At 37.1% G+C, this 22283-nt stretch overlaps 1 protein-coding gene across 2 annotated transcripts; it reads left to right on the forward strand.

Moving 5' to 3' along the window:
- The first annotated feature begins 1609 nt into the window (after positions 1-1609).
- LOC129938845 (uncharacterized) lies at positions 1610-19771 on the forward strand. 2 transcript variants are annotated; one of them, XM_056046639.1, is made up of 6 exons: positions 1610-3065; positions 11492-11703; positions 11967-12195; positions 17034-17443; positions 17673-17976; positions 18041-19771. In XM_056046639.1, exons 1-6 carry the CDS (start codon positions 2127-2129, stop codon positions 19208-19210), a joined length of 3264 nt encoding a protein of 1087 aa, XP_055902614.1. In that variant the 5' UTR covers positions 1610-2126; the 3' UTR covers positions 19211-19771. The 2 variants fall into 2 exon arrangements, with proteins under 2 accessions (XP_055902614.1, XP_055902615.1); XM_056046640.1 differs by lacking the exons at positions 11967-12195; positions 17034-17443 and having other exon boundaries at positions 1613-3065.
- The last annotated feature ends 2512 nt before the right edge of the window (positions 19772-22283 follow it).

The raw sequence follows: 22283 nt of genomic DNA on the forward strand, positions 1-22283 counted from the left end.
TATCGTTTGGCAGATCAATACCACCGCGTCATGTCTAAATTTGAAATTAAATTTGTTGAGGTCACATATTTTTTAAAAAAGAAAAAAAACCTCAGTTGTCATTGTTTTTAATTATCTATTCTATTTTATCAATAAATGGATTATATTTAGTAAATAAATGTAAAGTCAAAAGTAGCAAGGACAGACAACATGTCCTGGAAAACAAAATTTGAATAGTTGTAAGTCTGAAAATAAGACTACGAAAGTATCGAACAAACTTTGCTTAATCATTATTTAGTCAATGGTTCAATTTTTTCCTCTACATGTTTTGCCTCCTTGATTCGCTACACAATTATTACAAGATTTGAATGTAATCAATAATAATTGAATAGTCTGTTTATGTTTTGTTTATTTTAACACATATAACTAATGTCACTTAAATCCTGTCTCTTTTTGACAGTGATTGTAGTTTATACTTACTTAAGGTGGCGCTGCAGTCCGGGGTGGACCTGGACCTCAATCAACATTCGTCTCCAGCCACCTCGATCCCTAGTAAGCTGTCTCCAGTTTCACACGCCAAGTTGGTTGAGGTCTTCATCCACCTGCATGTGCCACCTGAGTCACGGTCTTCCTCTACTGTGCCGTCCCTCGGGATTGGATTAAGACCTTCCGGGCTGGGTCTTTGATGTCCATCCGCTCTACATGACTTAGCCATCTAAGCCGTTGGACTATAATTCTGTTAACTAGGGCAATGTATGTATGTAATGAAAGCCGAATTTGATAGATACGGATAGTTGATATTAATGATTCAACCTCCTTAGCTTTGCTTACCCTCTTGTTTTGGGGTAGAAAACTATAGTTCATTTTTTAAATTCATCTGTTTTTACTCTGCTTCAGAAATCTATTTTTTTTCAAAGAAACTACGGACATCAGCTGTTATCATAGTGTTTGACAAAATAAACAAAATACCAAAATCTAATTTAAAAGTTTCTCCACCGAACTTGAAGAAGGGCTAAAAGTGTTAAGGACACCAACGTGAAGTTGGCTACTAGCAGTCCATAACTAGTAGGTCGATGCATGAATACCTTTATCGAGTTTGCTTTTGCTATTACCGCTACTAAACAGGTCTTCATAATTGCACACTACATTAATTGAACTACCAGAAAAGCCAACTTTGCATTGTTCTCATATATTTCTTAACTGCAATAGCCGGCCCGTTTGTGAAGCAAAAATATTGATACACTTTTTGGATTTGATTTTTATATTTTGTTTGCTTTGTCAAGAGTCACGTTAACAACAGATGGCGTTTAAAAATTAATTCAAAATACAATAGGGCAAGCATAGCTAAAGAGGTGAAATCATTTTTAATGAGATTTTCTATGGGAATACGGATAGACTACAACAACAACACTAACTTCAATGTCTATAAAAGATTAGCAAAAAATATACAACAAAATGTCAATGTTTTCCATGAAATATTTTTCTTTGCTAAAAATACTCAACTCACCCACTTATTCTCCATAACATCCCTGATTTGAAGAATTCTTTCTAATTTTGCAGTACCATCTGGCGGTCAATCCATACACTAAAAATTATAAACGCCAAACGCATTTCGTTTGTTTTCTTCTTCATCTTCGTACTTCGTTTGTTGGAATTTTCTTGCCCCGGCGACACTTTCAAGTGAAATTCGTTGTTGGCGCATTTTTTCTCAATTTTAAATTATACCAAAAGTATATTCAAAGAACATAAACAATTCCGCAATACACAATCGTATTATTTAGTGAAAATAATAAATTAACCGATTAAAACTTCGATTATATAAAACCGCGCTCCACAACTAGCGCGTCCGAATCTTTTAGTCCAGAGATAACCTTAAAATATCACAAATCTGAAATCATAGGAAGAAAGAAAAACGATTGGAGCAATTGCAATTATATTAAAGTGGAACAAAACTTTGCGACGACGTTTCTTGCTTGTTCTTGTGCTTGTGCTTGTGTTTAGCTGGTGCTGGTGCTTGTGAAAAAGTTCAAATTCTCTTAGAGCTTCGCTAGGTAGGCAAAATAAATTTGCCATTAAACTTAACCCAGAGTCAAAGAAAATCTACAATCATTTCGCCCAAACGAAAACAAAGTTTCCATCGCATCCGAATGGAAGTGGACGCCACGATTCCGGATGAAAATGTAGATGACGACGGCGACTATATTGCCGCCATGAAATTGGCTGTATCCGAAGACGAGGATGGCGGTGGTGGTGGAGGAGTTGGTGGCGGTGGTGGTGGTGACGTATGTGACGAGGCGGGTGACGGTGAAGATGGTGGGGACAGTTCCATGGACGCAGCCAATTCCACAACCAAGACAAAATTCGAAAATGGTGGCTCTGAAGCTGCTGGCAGTAGCAACAGCAATAGCAACAGCCTTTTTAACAGCAATAAGCGCAAGTTATACTACGACTTGCTGCAGCAGCCAGAGACAGACGATTTGTTCGGGTTCGACGAGGAGACTGGCAAACCGACGTATGGCCCCTTGGAAGAGGAACCCATCCTCCCCGAAATAGCCGAGGAGCCTGACTGCGCAGTTGGCCCGCCCAAAAAGAGTCGACAGTCAATTGAGGAGAGCGTAATTAAGGTCGAAGAAGCTACATGTGCATCGCCATCGCCATTGCTCACACCATCGACATCGACAGCAACAACAGTCGTTGTCACCCCAGAGGCCGTGCCCGAAGCGGTTTCTCCAAGTGTTACGGTGGTACCAGCCGCTCCGCCACCAACACCAACAGCGACACCTGTACCGATAGCAGTTTCCAATAAGCAGCGACTGCCCACAGACGATTTCTACAAGAAACCCTTCGAGTGTGGATGGAAGCGTGAGTTGGTGTACCGTGCGAATCCTGAGGCGAGCAAGGACAAGGCCGACATTTACTTCATTGCGCCTTCGGGCAAGAAGACTCGCTCCAGAAATGAGATCTCAGCTCTACTGGAAGGCGACCTGACAATCGAGCATTTTTGCTTCGCCAAGGAACCGCTGGGTGCTGGCCCCGAACTAGAGATCGTTCGCAGTGCAAAGCCCACAAATCGTCAAACAGCTGAGGTGAATTTTTATTTTTTGTTTGAATGTTTTCAGTCAAATATTTTAATTTGGAATCAATTCTTCTTCTGATTCTGTTGGGATCTTGTTGCCTGCCTCTTTAGTGAAAGAATTAGGACCCGGTTACAATAGAAAATTAACTTGGGGGTAGTGTTCTAGTTATTGAAATTCTCTAGTTTGTGGGTGACTTAGGTAAGTCTTATCTAGGGTCAGGAATCGCATGTAAAGGTATGCTAAAAATAATAACAGGGGTAAATAACCTTATAGTAGTGTTCAAGTCAAAAAAAGAACCATATGGGTTTCGTTAAACCTTCAATAGATCTTGATTATTATAGGTTATGTTAATTTATTAATTAAGTTCTTTTTCTTTGATTGTGTTGACATAAAACGCATTTTATATGAAATTCTTTAAAAAGACTAAAGTTCCATTTAATGGTTGTAAATAAAATGTCTCCTCCGTAAAAATGGAAACCATCTTCGTGTCCAGCATTTAGGAGAAACATGTTTGGTATTTGTTCTTTCCTAAAAATTGAGCTCAGCTTTGATTTCTAAAAATTAGCACACTCTTGTCTTCTGAAAAATTGGATCATTCTTAAATCTATTCTGTCCTGCTTTGTAAAGATTGTAACGTAAGGATTCTTTTGTAATTTCTTATTTGGGCATTTTTAGTAGTTAAATAAATAAAGAGTGTTTTTTTAGAGGATTGGTTTTCAAGAAGAAATAAAACGCATATAGTACAATAAATTAATGTAATGGCCAAGAATTTTGTATCGTGGTAAAATGAATCGTTATATTTTTTCCCTCAAATCTTCTTCAAATGAATCTTTGTTAATATCAGCTTCACCTCGAAACATCAAGCTCTCGTTTGATGTATTTAAGTCATCGGAAAGAAGAAGTTGTAGGGTCTCTTGTGAAAATGCACGCTTCGTTTACTATGGTGGCTTCCAGAGGCAACTTATGAGTGGATCAGTAGAGCATTTTCTATAGATAGATAGAGGACGCAGTGGACGTATCATGTTGTCTTAGATTCACCGAAGAATCATGTTCCTAATATACAAAACCTCAAAAATTAGCAACTCAAAGTCTTTCAGGTTTTATGCTTTAATGGAGCTGGTCTTGCAAATAAATCAATTTTATGTAACTTTTTTAAATATATATCTGAATTTCCGAGGGTGTTTATTTGGGTATAATAAAGGTATAGAGTCGGCACACCATCTAAAATTTATAAACTATAATAAAACTACCATTCTACGAGGTATATTTCAAGGTGAAACTGTCAATGTAGTTCCATGCTACCTTAACTGCAACCATTGGAGAAGAGATTTCAAAAGAAGGAAAAATTCGTTTGAAGAATTTGAGCTGAGTAATTTCATTTGGATGGGGGATCTTAATGTCAGAACATGATTGAGGGGTTCAGTAGATATTGGGACAGTACCACAGCAGTCAGTCACTCATTCTAGAAGTTGAAAAGATTCTACAACTGACAGAAACTGCAATGCATTTCTTGAGTTTCTGGAAGATATTGGTGCGTTTATTCTTAATGGGAGAAGCTTTGGTGATACAAGTGGAGAATTTACATTCGAGTAGAGGATCATCAGTCATTGACTATTGTTGTTCATCTTATAATTCGGTAGGAAATTGAAGATTTTTCTGTAGGTTGTAAGACATACTCTGACCACATGCCCTCAATTCTAAAATTGAAGTTATCTGAGGACATCTCTAGTAATTCGATAATGCAGTTACTTCCAAGGCTGAAGTGGGTAGAAAGAAAAATCCAGTTTACATAAAGAAGCTAAACGAAGCTATACCTCAGTACGTTGTGTGTGAAGATCACATTGAATCAAGATGTGAGACAATACAAAAGTGTGTGTACGAAACCAATGGACGATCTAACAATCAGGTTATAAAATTCGAAAGGAAGAAACCTTGGTATGATTTACAGTGTCACATTTCTAGAAAAGAATCCTTGAAAGCACTGAGAGTATTTAAGAAATATAACCTGGAAGCTAGTAGACAAAATTATGCCGCAACAAACAAAAAAATATAAAGCTCTCTGTAAGTCCAAACAGTATGAATATTTACAAAACATCTCTCGACAACTTGCATCTGTGAATTCGGCAAAAGAATGGTGGAGAATCGCAAAAGAAAAACGTGGAAATTCAACAAAATACAAATTCAACAGTTTCATCAAGTATTACGTTACCTATATCAATTTTCGAAACCATTCATATTCCAATGCTTGATAGTCAAATAGAACTATCTGAAATGTCCTCAGCAATAGAAACAATAAAAGAAAACAAAGCACCCGTATAGATTGTATTCCGAACGAGTTCTACAAAAACGCAAGCATTTCATTTGTTGAAAAGACACACAGTATCGCTTCCAACTATCTTGGACTCTCCTTTCTGGACACGCTTTACAAAATATTTACAACAATTCTCCTTAGGAGGCTCACTCTCTGGATTGAAGAGAACAACATACTCGACGAATACCAGGCTGCATACAGAAAACAATATAGTACAGTTAACCAAGTCTACAACCTTTCTTGTATCATCCAACTTCAGCTAAGCCATAAGAAAAAGCTTTACGCTTTCTTCGAAGATTTGTCAGCATCGTTCGACAACATTAACAGAGAAGCTTTGTTTTACAAACTATCAAAGATAAGCGTCTCTTCACTGGTGTCTATTATACGTTTATTGTACAAAGATACGACTGCTCGTCTAGCTTCTTCCAGACATCCAAAGGAGTCAAACAAGGATGCGTACTGAGTGCCCTTCTATTTGTACTATTCCTAAATGATCTACACTTAGAACTTCCAACTGGTCTCACTGTGAATGGTATGCAAATAAATGTTTTGTTATACTCAGACGACATAGTTCTTTTTCTGACAGACCTAGTACCCTACAATCGATCATCGATAGCGTCGGCAGATATTGCAATAATTGGAACCTTGCTGTCAAATTGGAACCTTGCTGTCAACTTATAAAAGTCTGAAATAGTAGTTTTTAGGAATGGAGCTAGAAGAGCAGCAGCTGAAAAATGGTATTTCAAAAATGGTGAGATAAAGATAACTAATCAATACAAATATCGTGACGTTTACTTCTCTTATAACATGTCCTGGTCATATCACTTAACAAAAAGACTTACATCATCGAAAAACTCAACAAGAACAAGTTTGTTACTTACTCTGCTAAATATAAAGTGCATTATGCGGAAACAAAGTCAATAATGCACTACTGTGCGCAAGTGTGGGGATACAAGGAACACATTCAAGTTGAAAAACTACAACGGTTCTTCGTCAAATGATACTTTGGTCTGCCTCATAATACGCCTAACATTCCAAGACATGATATTTGTGTTGATTAGGCACCTTTATTTCTGAATTATTGTAAAAAACATTAATCGGAATATTACTATTCCCGACTTATTAGGATTTTTTCAAGACTCCATTGAATGCAGTAAGTCTTAAAACCCTTAATTAGTTGTTGAAAATTAGAAGGAGGATTATCTGACAACAGTACAATATCGACCGCACATAAGAGGGTTTTAATTGGGAGATCGTCTAAAACAATACCGATTGGAATTTCCGCATGAAGATCATTTAAAAACAGAACGAAAAGAAGAAAGCTTAGCCCACATCCTTGACGAACACCTTTCTTCTTAAGGAAGAAGTCTGAGAAACAGGAACCATCCCAAACAGCTGCAGTAATATCCTTATGAATAGACTTTATAGTAGCCATTTTCTTCGAAGATATTCCCAGAGTCGATAGCTTATAAATAAAAGCATTCCTGTCAATGCTATCAAAAGCAGCATTAAGATCGATGAAAAAAGCCTATAGCTTCTTCTTTTGGCAGAGTTGAAATTGAACTAGGCATGAAATATTATAAACTTGTTCCACAGTAGAATAGTTGGTTTTATATGAAGCTAGAAATTCATTGATAATGTTGTTTTTTTCTAACCAAGCTGATAGTCTGTTCAAGAGAACTGTAGTAAACAGCTTATAGATCGTATCGGGAAATTAACGTCCTCTATAGTTTGACACAACATTTGTATTCCCAACATTGGGTATATAATGGATTTTTTGAAAGATGATGGTAGCGTTGCAGATTCAAGAATCTCAGTGAATAACTTCTGTATTTCTTCAATAAGAGATTGACATGCATTTTTATAAAATTCATACGGTATTCCATCAAAACCAGGAGTTTTCCGATCTTTTGATGAATATGTCTAACTCTGGAACATGTCGGTGAGCTAAATCATTTGATTGCGAGAGTAAGCTTTCAAAATACATTTTAAATTCATTGACGTTATGGTTTTAATCGACTTTCCGCATATTTGCTTAGAAATCTTCCACCACTCTCGGGTTTCGTTTTACATAAAATCCTATATTTTTTGTTGGAATCATAGTAGTTTATACGACATGTTTCCAGGTTCAGTTTTCTGAAGGATTTAAGGTGTTTTAGAGAATTTTTCCTGGCCATAAAACAAGCTAAATCAAACCAAGGTTTTTTTTGGCCCAAACGTAACATTTTGTTGCATGGGAGCTCTGTTTGCTTTATAAAAACAACTTTTAATTGCTTTGCATCGTTCTTCAATTGAATCTGTTGGTATTATGATAGAGGGTACAAGTGACTCGAGTTTATTTTTATAAGCAACACCTCTTTGTGTCATACCATTTTATTCTAGAGATACCTCTTTGGTTGGTATTTTCTGCTGTTACTGAAGATTTTAGGAAACAAATTAATGGCATGTGATCCGAGAATGTTACACAATGTACAATGCTTGTTCTTACATAGAAATCCGCTCCGAGTATGAAATTGGTGAATGCGAACTCAGAAAAGAAGTCTCTATTTCAATGACTATAATTGAAGTAAAAAGGTATTACATTTAGTTTTTCTCCGGCGAAACATCCTGGCAGCATCATATCATTCGTTGTTACAAACTTTAGTTGATAGAAGGGATAGACTAGCTCTTCCAAATTTGAGCGTTTTTGTAGCAGATATCCATTTAAGTTTATAACCAACGAACTATTTCTCATAATTTTCAAAATACTCAAATGAAACAAAAGTTTCGAATAAAAAGAAAATTTCAAATTATTGTTTATAAGATCAGCTATATTGTAGAACAAAACCTGACAGGTAAAGCGTTGCTTATTATTAATATTGTTTTGTTGAATTTTAGATACTGCCACATTAACAGGATAGTGTAGGTTGGTTTTGCTTAACAGATATACCAAGTACGAATTATCACTTCGATAAATGAAGTGATAATACCATCCTTATTGCATTTATATTCACGTCCCTCAACTGATAATATCCAATGCTTAATCTCTAGTTTGAGCCGGGTTTCCAATTTCAGCAGCACTCTTCAACTGACGCAGATGGAAACTTTCAGATCGTTCATTTAATGTAAGGTCTTTAATAACTGATATTTTTGTGTTTTTTAAACGGCTCAATGAAGATAATACGGTTTTTACATCGTTTCCATTTGAAAGCTCAAAAACATAGGACGAATGCTGTTGGTTAGAAGGTTAGAAGGTTAGCATTATTGATAGTAATAGCGACTTCAAGTGTGGTGTTACATACTTGCTGAAATTGCTTTCTTGCTTCTTCTATAGTCTTAGCATTTAAACCTCTGACAATTATATTCTGCCGTTTGGTGTACTTCACGGCCTCTTCCAATCTTCTTTCAAGCCTGGATTCTATTATTTTCATCTTTTCTATTTCCTCTTTCAATACTTTGTTTTCCTCTTCAAGTTCTCCCACACGCATAATAATTCCATTCGGTTATTCGAATGAAAAACCTAATGGAATCCTATTTGCAGACGATACCATTAAAGTAACCAGTGACGTACGACCACAGAAAGCTCTTTTTAAAATAGAACAAAAATTACCCTTACTTTTAGGCTAATACATAAAGTGGGGTTTAAATATAAATACGGGAAAATGTAGCTTAACATGCTTTCGAAACACAAGTGGAAAAGGCCATGGTATGGCAGTAAAACTCTCTTCCTAAATATAAATGAAGTACCTATTCCATTACGGACCCCATCTGCGGCACTGGAAACCTTACTCTATCTAAAACCTCTTGATATATTTAGCAAACAAATAGCTGCAAGCTCTGCTGTTTGCCTCAAAGCTTCGTCGCAGTGGTTTAACAACACCATTGGCCACTCCGTAATTCTTAGGTATTTAGAATCAATTAAAAAGCACACAGACTACACCATACCCCAACTGCAATTCGACATAAACTTCCTCATTTCTATACCTTCCAGATTTTTCTGGGAGGATAGAGCATTTCTGAAAGACGAGTCAACCCATTTTTATACTGAAGGTTCAAAAACAAAAGAACGGGTTGGTGGAGGTGTGTACTCTGTACGACTGAAATTAAGTCTCTCATTCCGCCTTACCAGTCATTGTAGAGTGTTCCAGGTAGAAATGTTGGCGATAAAAGAAGTCTTGTCCTCTTTTAAAGAAAACGTGATATCAACATCTGATATCCGTATTTTAAAACGTTCGAGATGCTTGCCAATTCTTAGCAGATCGCATATAAGCTTGATAATATGTGTCATAACTCGACACTGTCTAAAATGAAAGCACGCCACGCGACTAGTCGTATTCTTAAATGACTTTTGCAGAAGCCGTATGGACGAGGAAAAGGAGGAAACAGTTCTTCATCTTCTCTGCTCATGCCTTGCTCTGGCTCGAAGACGCAAGAATTACCTAGGATAATTCTTCTTTAACGATCTAAATCATATCAGCATAATCAAACTCAAACTGGTTCCATTGAGCTTCGGAGGAAGCCTCAAGATTCATGTGGTATCACAATGGGCCATTAAACTGGCCTAAGTGTGTCCGTTTCCATCATGGACAGCGACTTTAACCTAACTTAACCTAAGACTAAATCATGGTTCGATTCGAGCTGCAAAGAGGTTACCAAGGAGAAAGGGGTGAGTTCTCGGTGTTTAAAAGCCAACGCAACTGAGGAAAACCGGAAAAGGTTTATACAAGCCGAGCAGGCCTGCAACGCCCATATTCAAAGTACCGAATTTTTTCATGACCAAAAATTACGACAAAAAATGCAATGTAGGCAGTAAAAATTTTTAGTCATTTGTAATAAAACATGAGTAATTCTTCTTCTTCCTCGGTTCCTACGCTTTTTGTCAATGACACTCCTTTAGTTAGTTTTATTGATACTTGGAAATCCCAGTTCTTGAACTTGGAAATGATTCTAGGGGACCAATCTATTTTCGCACTTCTACTGTGGAGAGAGTTCTTAAAGATATCAATATTCATAAATCCGCTGCCCAGATGGTATCCCCGCTATTATTCTGAAGAGATGTTCGTAAGCTTGTAGTAGTTGGAAAACTACATTTGTTCAGCCAATCCCAAAAAAAGGCGAATCTTCTTCCCCCGCAAATTATCGAACAATAGCACTAACGTCCTTTCTTTATAAGGTTATGGAAACGCTGATTAATTATCAGCTTAAGAAATATCTTGAGAAACGGAAGTTTCTTAATAACCACAATACGGCTTTCGTAGCAGTAGGTCCACTGGTGATCTCATGGTTCATCTCACCAAACAGTGGAACAAATCTTTACATCGTTTTGGAGAAAGAAAGATTATTGCACTTGATAATTCAAAAGCATTTGATAGGGTTCAGCATCAGGCTCTCTTATCAAAAATAGCTGCTTTAGGTTTTCATGAATCCCTCCTTCATTGGATTAGTAATTACCTTTCGAATCGTTCAATACAAGTTGTATTGGATGGATTAAAGTCTGAAAACCACAAAATAAATGCTGGTGTGCCCCAGTGCTCTGTTCTATCTCCAACACTCTTTCTCATTTTTATTAATGATCTCCTGCCTGCAACTTCTAATCCAATACATTGCTTCGCTGACGATAGTACTCTTAGCTTTTCGTATTCGTTTTCAGATTCACATCCCTCTTCTTCGGATGTGGAATTGCAACGGCAAAATATGATAAGCTCATTAAATTCCGATCTACAAAGCATTGTACAAATCCCATTTCCGATTAAAATATACATTTTGTCGGAGAATGTTAAAATATGATCCATAAGGTCTTCATTAAATTGTTTCACTTTTCTGCGAATGGAGACGAAAATGCTGATTCCATCTTTTTGAGGTGTAACAAATATTGGAACGTCAGCAATGCACGCATCATCATGCAGAAGCAAATTCCGCGATCGCATAGCTTTTCCAAAAATTCATAAATAAATTTGAATTTTAACAGAATTAAATAAAATGTATTTAACTCAAAACTATGAGATCTATTGCTACTTCAGCTCTTTTCTCTTTTGGCACACCTCACTACTTAGTTGATTTCTAATTTAATGCTTCATTCAATTTCTTTGGCAATTATATTATTGAATTAATCCCTTAATCTTTTTATCTTATTTTTTTTGAATAGGCTGTTAGCACTCCAACAAACACAAGCAGTGGCAAACGCATTTCAAAACCTAAAGCACCAAAAGGAGCTTCGCCACCACCACAAGGATGGACAGCAACACGAGCGCTCAAGAATTCATCATCTCTAAATTCGAATTCAAATTCTCTAGCAACTGGAAGTACTGTTTCAGTTTCGTCACCTAAATCCACACCCAAGTCATCGAAGAGCAGAAAGTAAGTCCTAACTGTGTTTTTGTTTATTTTTCGTGTTTTTGTTTGCATTTAAATTCCCAAAAACTTCCAATCCCAAAAAAAAAAAACGAAAAGTAATAATCCTTTTTCCCTTTCGGACATGGACAAGAAAAAAACATTGAGATTTTATTCCTCATATCTCTTTCACTAATTCCTATGCTCTAGAAGATAAAATCCACTTTTGTCTGTGCCACGTTTTTTTTTCTTTCTTTTTGTCCACACAAAACACATTTTCATTTCTTTAGAATTGGAGATGCTTCAACGGTAACGGCTGCGCCAGCAGCAGCGTCTTCTCAACCTTGCACGATTCAGTGTGCCGCTGCTATGGGTTTGATTCCACATTTGCAATGCATCAAGTGTCTATGTTTGTATCATCATGAGTGCGTCGGTTTGGATCGGAAGGACAATCTATATCGGCTAGATACAGATGGCAGAGGAGGTCAAGGCTACAACCGCAAAGACTATGTTTGCCAGGTACGTAAGGAAGTTTATGATGTTTTTATTGGGTTTTCAATCGAAAGTCTCTCAAAAACCCTAATTTTTTCTGCGATTTAATAAAACTTTTTTTCTTCAATTTTTACCGATAATACGGAATCATTTTGTAGGCCAATAAAATAAGGGTTTCACCTCGGAATAAGAGTAAGTTGAAAGTTTGTTTACACCTTCCTTTTGGTTTGACTGATTATATTAGATTAGAGACCTCTCTGGAATAGTTTGAAGTTCCACTATCTTCGGTAACCGGTAACTATCCATATTCATGATTTTGATCACATAATCAATCTGCATTCAAAGTGATCGTACAAAGAGTGGCTGCAGTCCCGTTTCCAACATAACTATATAGTTCGGCGTATTTGGTGGCAGCTGAAAGACCCTTTTAACGTAAAAGCGTAACATCTTCATATTGCTTCGCTCCCCATAATTGAGCTGCATAGAACAAGATTGATTCTTCTACTGCCTTAAAAATAGTGTACTTACTGCTGTGAGCGGTATTTTTGTTCGAGAAACAACAACTCCAAGATGCGCTAGCGCTAATGGCGGCTTTAGCACTTGTAAAATTTTCTCTCAGATGCGTTTCCATATTTAAATTTTTTGTCAAAATCACTCCAAGGTATTTGAGCTCTTTGAAAATCTCAATATTTTCACCATTGTAGTTCCATTTTTCATGAAGACGGTTTCTACCTACCTCTTCCGTTCTTCAAAATCATGATCTTGCACTTTTCCATGTTTACTATTAGGTTCCATATTTTGCAGTACTGAAAAATCCGGTTTATCATAAGCTGTAGTGATTCTGCCTGCAGATGACGCGAGAACCACAATATCATATAATTAACACGCGGTAGGTTCGATACCAGCAGGTAAGAAATCGACTCAGTCTTCGATAAATAGAGGGAAGAGGCTAAGACTCATCGTACAACTTTGTCGAACGCCTGATTCAGTTCTGAACCAATCCGACCTTTCTGTACCGTTCCAAACTGCTGCATTAGTATCCATATACATGCTTTGCAGGACTCTTCCAAATTTTAACGACATTCCCATACCAAAGAGCTTATAGAAAAGAGCTTGCCTATCCATAGTGTCAAATGCAGACTTAAAATCCACGAAAAACGCGTATAACTTCTTCCTTCTTCTTATAAATGAATCCGCAATGCTTTTCAGAACAAAAATATGATCAATTGTTGATTAACCGGATCTTAAAGCCTGCATGCAATTCTTTCAACAGCTTATTTTTTTCAATCCATTTATTGAGCCGTGTTTGCAGAACAGCTATAAATATTTTATAGCACGAATTTAAAAAAGATTCCTCTATAGTTCGACTTCTCAGACCAGCTTCCTTTTTTGTAGATCGGAAAAATGAATGATTCCCTAAATTCTTTAGGAATCATACCTGTTCGCAACACCTCGTTGTAAACTGCAGTAAGCTTGCTTATTATCTCAACGGTTCCATACTTAAAAAATTCCGCTGGCATTCCATTGATGTCATAACCGGGTTCTGCCTAAAAGGAAAGCCCACCGGTATTCTCAAATAAACTTTGCAGATGTTGTATGGACGAGGAAGAGGAGAAAAAAGTTCTTCAACTCTTCTGTACCTGCCCTGGTCCCTGGTCTTGCTCAAAATCGTAGTACGGACTTAGGAAAATACTTCTATAACAACCTAAACGATCTCAAACACACTAACATCATCAGTGTTCTACGTTATATAGGGAATTCCAATCGGTTTCATTGAGCTTAAGAAGAAAGCCTTTAAAATTCATGTAGTATCACAATGGCCGCGCACTCCGAGCTAGCTCTTATTGAAAAAGAAACATAAACCGAGCGCTCTGATATGCCTGAGCTAAAAAAGAGAGACATATGCATTTCTTTGCTCTGAGCCTAAAAAGAAAAACACCTGTTTAGTTTTATAGTTTTTTAGCTAATTCTCCAAAATAATCAGCACCCAACTTCTAAAACATGATTTTTGAAGGCATAAATATCTTTTTCTCGTACAGGTATGTAAATCAGAAAGTTTGTTATATCTGAGAGTTTTAATTTTTCTGAGAACATATTTTTTTAATTTGGTTAACTATGTACTCGTATAAATACAAGGGGATACCACTTCCTCGACTTTAGGCCTAATCTAAACAATCCAGTGTTGTTTTGAGATTTATATTCATGTTGTTTTCGGCGCTCTAGGAAGGTTCCAACGCAAAGTCTCATTCAATTTAAATGACAACAAGGACCGTCCGTTCCTACGCTCGTTTCCAATGACCCTCGTTCTGTAAGCTCGATTGATAAAGCTCGTTTGCTTGCAGAACAGTTTGCTGTTAATCTTATGCAGCCAGAGAACTAATCTTCTTTTGCATTCGTACAGCTGCTTCTTAAGTACTTCGTACTCGAGGATCTCAACAGCCAGGATAGTATCCCCGTTACTGTTCTGGAAAGGTGTTCTTAAACGCTGGCAAAACAGGTTTCTTAATTACTTACTTAAGGTGGCGCTACGGTCCTGTGTGAACTAGGGCCTCACTCAATAAACTTCTCCATCTAGGTCGGTCCCTAGCTAGATGTCTCCAGTTTCGCGCTCCAAGCTGGGTGAGGTCACTTTCCACTTGTGCGCGCCACCTGATCCGCGGTCTTCCTCTACTGCGCTGTCCTGTGGGTGTGGATTTGAAGACTTTCCGGGCCGGAGCATTGGTTTCCATGCCCTCTACGTGACCCATCCAACGTAGTCGTTGGACTTTTACCCTTCTGGCTAAGTCTACGTCGCTGTACAGCCCGTACAGCTCGTCATCCCATCTTCTCCTCTACTCACCTTTGATGCATACGAAACCGTAGATCAAACGAAGAACTTTTCTCTCCAAACGACCCAAGGTGCTTTCATCCGCTTTTGTCATAGTCCATGCTTCTGAATCGATAAAAAACAGCGTTTGTGCAATAATTTCCTAAAAAAAGCAAATTTTTCTCTTCATCGTCCAATTTCACTAACGTCCCTTCTTTCCAAAGTCATTGAAACCCTGTAATTTTTCATAATGACGGGCAATGAAGATTTCGTCTCAGCTTGAGACACTCCGTTCTTCCATCGTTTGCGGTGCCCTGCAAGTTTCTTCCAGTCGTCGAGACTAAGCGCTCTTACGTCACTAACCGCCTGGTCTATTTAGCGAACTTGGAGACTGGGAATGAAAGATTCTCTTGGCTTCGATTTAGCCGAGCCAGTATGTTCAATGAAACAAGTCATTGAAACCCTGTAATTTTTCATAATGACGGGCAATGAAGATTTCGTCTCAGCTTGAGACACTCCGTTCTTCCATCGTTTGCGGTGCCCTGCAAGTTTCTTCCAGTCGTCGAGACTAAGCGCTCTTACGTCACTAACCGCCTGGTCTATTTAGGGAACTTGGAGACTGGGAATGAAAGATTCTCTTGGCTTCGATTTAGCCGAGCCAGTATGTTCAATGAAACAAGTCATTGAAACCCTGTAATTTTTCATAATGAAGGGCAATGAAGATTTCGTCTCAGCTTGAGACACTCCGTTCTTCCATTGTTTGCGGTGCCCTGCAAGTTTCTTCCAGTCGTCGAGACTAAGCGCTCTTACGTCACTAACCGCCTGGTCTATTTAGCGAACTTGGAGACTGGGAATGAAAGATTCTCTTGGCTTCGATTTAGCCGAGCCAGTATGTTCAATAAAACAAGTCATTGAAACCCTGTAATTTTTCATAATGACGGGCAATGAAGATTTCGTCTCAGCTTGAGACACTCCGTTCTTCCATCGTTTGCGGTGCCCTGCAAGTTTCTTCCAGTCGTCGAGACTAAGCGCTCTTACGTCATTAACCGCCTGGTCTATTTAGCGAACTTGGAGACTGGGAATGAAAGATTCTCTTGGCTTCGATTTAGCCGAGCCAGTATGTTCAATGAATCTTGTGTCTTTGGACTTCATCGACATCTTGATACAGCCCGTACAGTTCACGATTGAATCTTCTCCTCAATCGGATATATTAATCATTTTTCTTTCGAAAGTACCCACACTTTGTCTTTCGAGAAAGGAGTTTTAAACCCATTTGTTTGGAAAAGCCGAATTTGGTAGTGTTCCCTAAAGTTTCGTTTGTTTAATTGATATTTCCGAGCTAGGCCAACTGCTTGACTACCTCGAAATTATAACTACCAACATTCACTTTTTGTTTTTGACGATAGTCAGATGATACTTTGTTTGTTGAAAGCACATAGTTTAGGTTAAAATGGCTGTCCAGGATGGAAAAGGAAACACTTAGGCCAGTTTATTGGCCCATTGTTATACCACATGAATCTTGAGGCTTTCTCCTAAGCTCAATGAAACCAATTTAAGACCCTTACGATTATGCTCATATGAAAGGTCGATGTCGTCCGCCTAGCCAAGTAGTTGTGATGTTATGTTTAAAAAAAAAAAAAATTAGGTGGATCAACAGTCTAAACAGGACCTAGTAGGTTACAACTCTCAACCATTCTCGTGTGCTAGTCATGTCAGGGATGAAGGGGACCTACAGTTTGTAACCCAAATTCAAAGGGTATCTAAAAGTCAACATACCCAGGATAGCCTATATAAAACGATATTGAACACATTTATTGAGTTGATGAAAAATCCATCGTATTTTGAAGAATGTGGGGATATCTAAACGAATCAAGCTTTTTAAAATGCAATCACCCAAAAATTGTCACCAGACTATTACTAGTGCCGTATTTAAAGCTAACGATAGTCAAAACGCTCTTTATTTTGAATAGAAGTTATAAATTTTGAGAGACTTTTGAAGAAATAGTTATTTCTCTTGTGTACATAATATTAACGCCTTTTTAATTCTTTTGTTTTATAGTCTTGCGTTTCGCCGCCACTGAATACAATAATCTCCAAAGAGAACAATGTTACACCCAAGGAGCCTGATATGCAAATTCTATTAGCTGCACTTTCTCAGCCGCCTCCACCTCCTCCTCCACTACCTGTTCCTGCATCTATTGCCACTCCCCCTCTTAGAGTTGCTCCACCATCTCCAAAACAAGCACAACTTATTGCGCCAGCACCAACAACAGCCCCCACAACAATCACGACCACAGCAACTGCACCAGTTGTACCCGTTTCAAAACCAAAATTCACACCTCCTGAGCCAACTGCTGGAGATCTACCACAGACAATTGCCGTTATCAAAGGAAAGAAATACGTTGTTGTTAAGAAGCCACTGGTCCAACGTCCCACAGCCGCTGCTCTTGCTCTTGCTGCTGCTGCTGAGTGAGTAGAATGTATAGTGTCTCACAGGGTGTACTTTACTATATTTTTTAACTATATTACCGATCACCATAAACATACGAAAACGAATTCTTATTTTATTTGAATAAATATATGTCCATGTCCTTAACTTCCACTAACAAATCAAAATTTTACACATTTCTGCATAAAGCTATTTTCTAGCATACAGAAAAAGATCAAACAATATTTATGCTTGTGTTACTTTTTATAGGACCAACACAGTTGAGACCACAGCTGAAAATGATGTCAATACAAATGATCGTTCCAAACGCAATAACTCGTCAAGTGTACACAGAAAACAACACAATGCAGTTGGTACTTCGACTCAAGCAGTGACAACAGCTACTGCAGCCGTGCAGAGCTCACCGCCTGGAAATAGTACTGCCCAACCAACCAACAGGGATTCGTCTTCACTATCTGCGGCTGCATCGGTGACATTCGCGTCGAATTTCTTTGCAAATGTCTCTGTAGGATATGGTGCTATTTTGCATATATTCAAATATCTTAAGATTCATGTAAGTTCTTCAGACTTCGACCTTTGACAAATATTTAAAAAATGTTTCTTAACTTCTTTTTCAGGAACGACCAAGAGCTGCGTCTGTTTGTAAGATTTGGAATCTTGTAGCAAAAGATCGAGCGCTCTGGCAAACTGTAAGAATGAAGAACTCAAAGGTTGGTAATTGGGCTGGCTTCACAGCAGCCCTGCGTCGCGGAGAAACTAAGCATTTAGACTTGCGAAAGCTTTTAGTATCCAGCACTAAATTGGAGGAAACTTGGTCAGAATTCTGCAAACACATTGGAATGGTGCCCTCGCTGGAACACATCGATATGTGCCGTTGCTCGGCCAAAGTGGTAGAGAGCATTTTCCTCACAAATCCCAACCTGACGATCCTAAGTGCATTGGCGATAAACAATGAGAGCTTAAATTTGATAAATCTAGACAATCTGGTTATGCTGCGAGAGCTGCGTCTACGCACATTAGATAAATGTACGCTCGAAGGAGACCTATCGCCGCTGCGCTCCTTGACAAATCTCCGACATCTGTCCTTAACATCAATTCGAGATTTGGGAACTAAGAGAATTGAAGTTATTGGTGAATTAAATAGTCTGGTTTCTTTGGAATTGGGAGATTGCAATGACTTTGACTCGCGCTTCACCGATAGTGTTTTACCCAAACTGTCGAACTTGGAGCGCCTGCGGCTGGAAATCGGTCAGGAGCAGTGTCGCACATTGGACATTTTGGATTCGGTAGCTAAGCTAGAGAATCTTAGCCAACTTGAGTTTGTAAATTTCGACATTAAACCTGGCTTCGATGATAAACTGGCTCAGTGCACAAATATCCTCAAGCTCTTAATCATCCCTACATACATCTCACAATCAGCCACTACTAATAACATCGTTCTTAATGCTGTTCTAAAACTTCAAGACACCCTAGAAGTGTTTACATGGGGCGTTACTGTGGAGCTGCTCCGTGTCACAGCACTCTACGTCGACCAATGCGAAGACTCTACACGAAAAGAACGCCACCACTTCGATGAATGCATTCCCGTACTGAAGCCAGTGCCCGGCTCATCTGCTGCAGATACCCCCGATAATGAACCCAGCCCCGGAGCAAATGCTGTCCCACAAATCGAAATCCTCCCGCTGGATAAAGTTGAAGAGATCCTACGAGACAATCTTGCAACCACCAAGTTCACAATAGTGAAAGTGCCGTACCATGCCACATGGAAACAGCAACTCGTAGAATAGTGCTGAATAATTTGAGGCTCCATCTTCCTCATAACATATCCATAGATGTGCGACGTCAACATCGACACGAACAGCGACAGCGACGGCGACGGAATGAATTAATTAATTTCTCTTTTTTTTGTCATTTTTGTTTTGCTTTTGAAAGCAAAACTATTAGGAGGACCTTTTAGGCACGATTTGTGATGTACTTGGATGATTGAAAACATCAGTCCAAGGATTCCAATTTGTGCACATTAATCAATTATTTTTCTTTTTAAATATTTTATTATTTTGATGATTTATTTTTCGAAACAAACACACAGCAATATAAAATGGAGAGAACCAACTGATAATTTTGGTTTCGTGTTTTTAGTTTTTGTGTTTCTTTCGGTAACTAAGAGTTAATAAAATAAAATAATTATTATTAATGAAAGCAACAATTACAACAAATTAAGCGTTATAGAGTATATGAATATTATAAAAATTAAAACAAAAAAAAAATAAAAAAATATTGTAGAACGCAATACAATGAGAAAAAGAGCTAAACTTAATCGAAAAATAAAGGAGATTTAATTATCTTATTATCAATGTACTTTTATTGTCTTACATAATTTATTTATTATTTTCTTTTTGTCAATTGTTGATTATTTGTTTTATGGTTTAATTGTATTTTATTTTTATTTCTTAAAAGAACGCTCAATTTACTGACGAATTTGTTCACTTATCTTCACTTTAAATCGTCGACAAACATAATCGAAAAGTAAAGCATACAAAATGCTGAAAGATCTCAAATTTTATTTTACCAACAGTAATTTAAGGCAAAAGTTTTCGAAACCCTACTGAAATGCTTATCAAAATGATATAACAAAGAAGACTCCAAAAAAAGTGCTTAGAACTAAATGAAATAGAATCTGGTGTACCGCAAGGAAGTGTCCTAAGACCAAACTTGTATCTTTTAAAAATAAGGGTTACCAACGCTTTAGTGGCCACTTTTGTTGATGGTACTGCAATATTGTTGTCAGATATACCGGTTGCAAAGGCTACACACAAATTGCAAAATGTACAGAAATATCTTTGACTTTGGCTTATATGAAAAGATCACACCAAAAAGAAAGCAGAAGAGCTAAGCTTGAAATACAGCAGAATGTACTGGTGAATAGGAAAGAACTCTGACCTTCTGTTCTACATAGAAAAAGGTTATGTTTTATAGGCAAAATATTGACAAATGGCATCCAACTATGGCTGTACAGAGAAAGCAAATGCTGAACATACCCAAAAATTCTAAAATATGACATTTAAGGAATAGCGCCCTCTGTATGGTTAAAAAAAAACACGCATAATCAGCTACTGCAAATTCATATCACCTCTGAAATGGAGACTGTCTTAAATGTGCGAGACAATATTCGGAGATTAAGAACAAGTAAGCCTTATAAGCTGATGGTTTGGATGGGAAAATATTAAAACAACTTAAAATTTTCCCTGAAGTGAATTTTAAATTAAGAGAGCAAAATAATTTGTCGATCTTTCATAGATTGGTCCTGATTAACTGGATGATGGCTTTAGTGCGGTAAGAGTTTCACACACACGACTCACTCACACTTCCGAGTTTTTTTTGAAGATTTTCATCGTATAGAAACAAAATTAAGATTCAAAGATAATCCAACAATTACTTGATCGGTTTTCAAATTCTCTAGGAAATTGGAAGATGAAGTAACATCTAAAGACGAAGTTAAAGAGGCATATAATATAATATGATTTGGACTCAAACCCATTCAGAGAATCCTATACCAAGGTATGTATAATTATCTTCATATTAATGGTTTGGAATGTTATATCGTTTGCTATTAGTGTTTTAAAACTAGCTTTTAAGATTTCATTAGACACATGAGAAGAACAAAGTCAAGAGTCAAAAATTTTGTGTGCAAAAACCATTTGATTAATTAGAGGGTTGTATGGAAAAATTCCTAACAATTCATAAGTTTTTAAAATTGTCTTTTAATTGAATTCCCGTTCTTTCTAAAACATCAACTAAATTAAAGTCACGAAAAAACAATTTATTAAATGTTCATCATTATGTATCAATAGAACAGCCAAACGGAAAACCAAATATGACTTTATTTGACTACACATGTCTATATAAAGTTTTGAGTAAACCTTGAGTTTAATACTTAATACAGTGGGCAGATTCAGGTGACACAAGGGAATTGAAAATAAGGCAAGTTTCTAGCATCTGATTGGCCAGCTGCCAAAAAATTGCCTTCCAATTAGGGCAACTTTGTTGGAAAGTTGACTGAAAAGTTAGTCAAGAAAAATCTTCCTAACTGTCAAGTCTACTCATGTCAAAATGACAGGTGATCATGTTTTTTCATTCAACTTAAAACTGAGTTTTACAATTCTATAATTTATTTGTTTTCTGCACAATTCCATTTAATGTTTTCTGTAAAAATGGACTTATTGTCAATTTAAAAAAGAAATAAGTAATATTTCTCTACAATACAAAAGACAAATCGTAATGGACTTGTAGCTTGTATAGCGAGTATTTTGTAGACAATAACTTTGTTGGTACTTTTTGCACTATAAACTTAAAGTAGAAGTTTGCGAAGTAAATTAAAAATTAACTAGATGTTTTGGTCGAAATGTACTTTCAAAGAATAAAGTTGACTGCAAATGAAGTCCCTTGTGTTGCCTGAACCTGCCCAGTTTAAAAAAATACGTTTTAAAATTAATTTTTAGTGCTAGTTTCGATGTTTTAATTTAGTCTTAAAAAAAGAATATATGGGCAAGTTTTTAATGGTTTAAAATTTGCTGATGAAATAGTTTTCATACCAAAAAAGGCAGCAAATATGTATACAAGAAGAGGTGCCAGAACTCATTGGCTTGACTCAACAAATGAAAAACCAAAGTCACCGCTATTTTGCCGGTGTTAAGCAAAAAAGACTGAAGAACAAAAAGACTAAAATGGAAATATATCTCAAGAATAGAAGATCAAAGATTACAACAAAATGGAAACTATTTGGTAAAGTGTTTTTATATTCTTTTTAAAAATATTTTTTCAAAACTTGATATGATAGAATTGTTTGGACGACGGGTTCGT

Source organism: Eupeodes corollae, chromosome 1 (genome assembly GCF_945859685.1).
Source record: "Eupeodes corollae chromosome 1, idEupCoro1.1, whole genome shotgun sequence".
Lineage (NCBI taxonomy): Eukaryota > Metazoa > Arthropoda > Insecta > Diptera > Syrphidae > Eupeodes > Eupeodes corollae.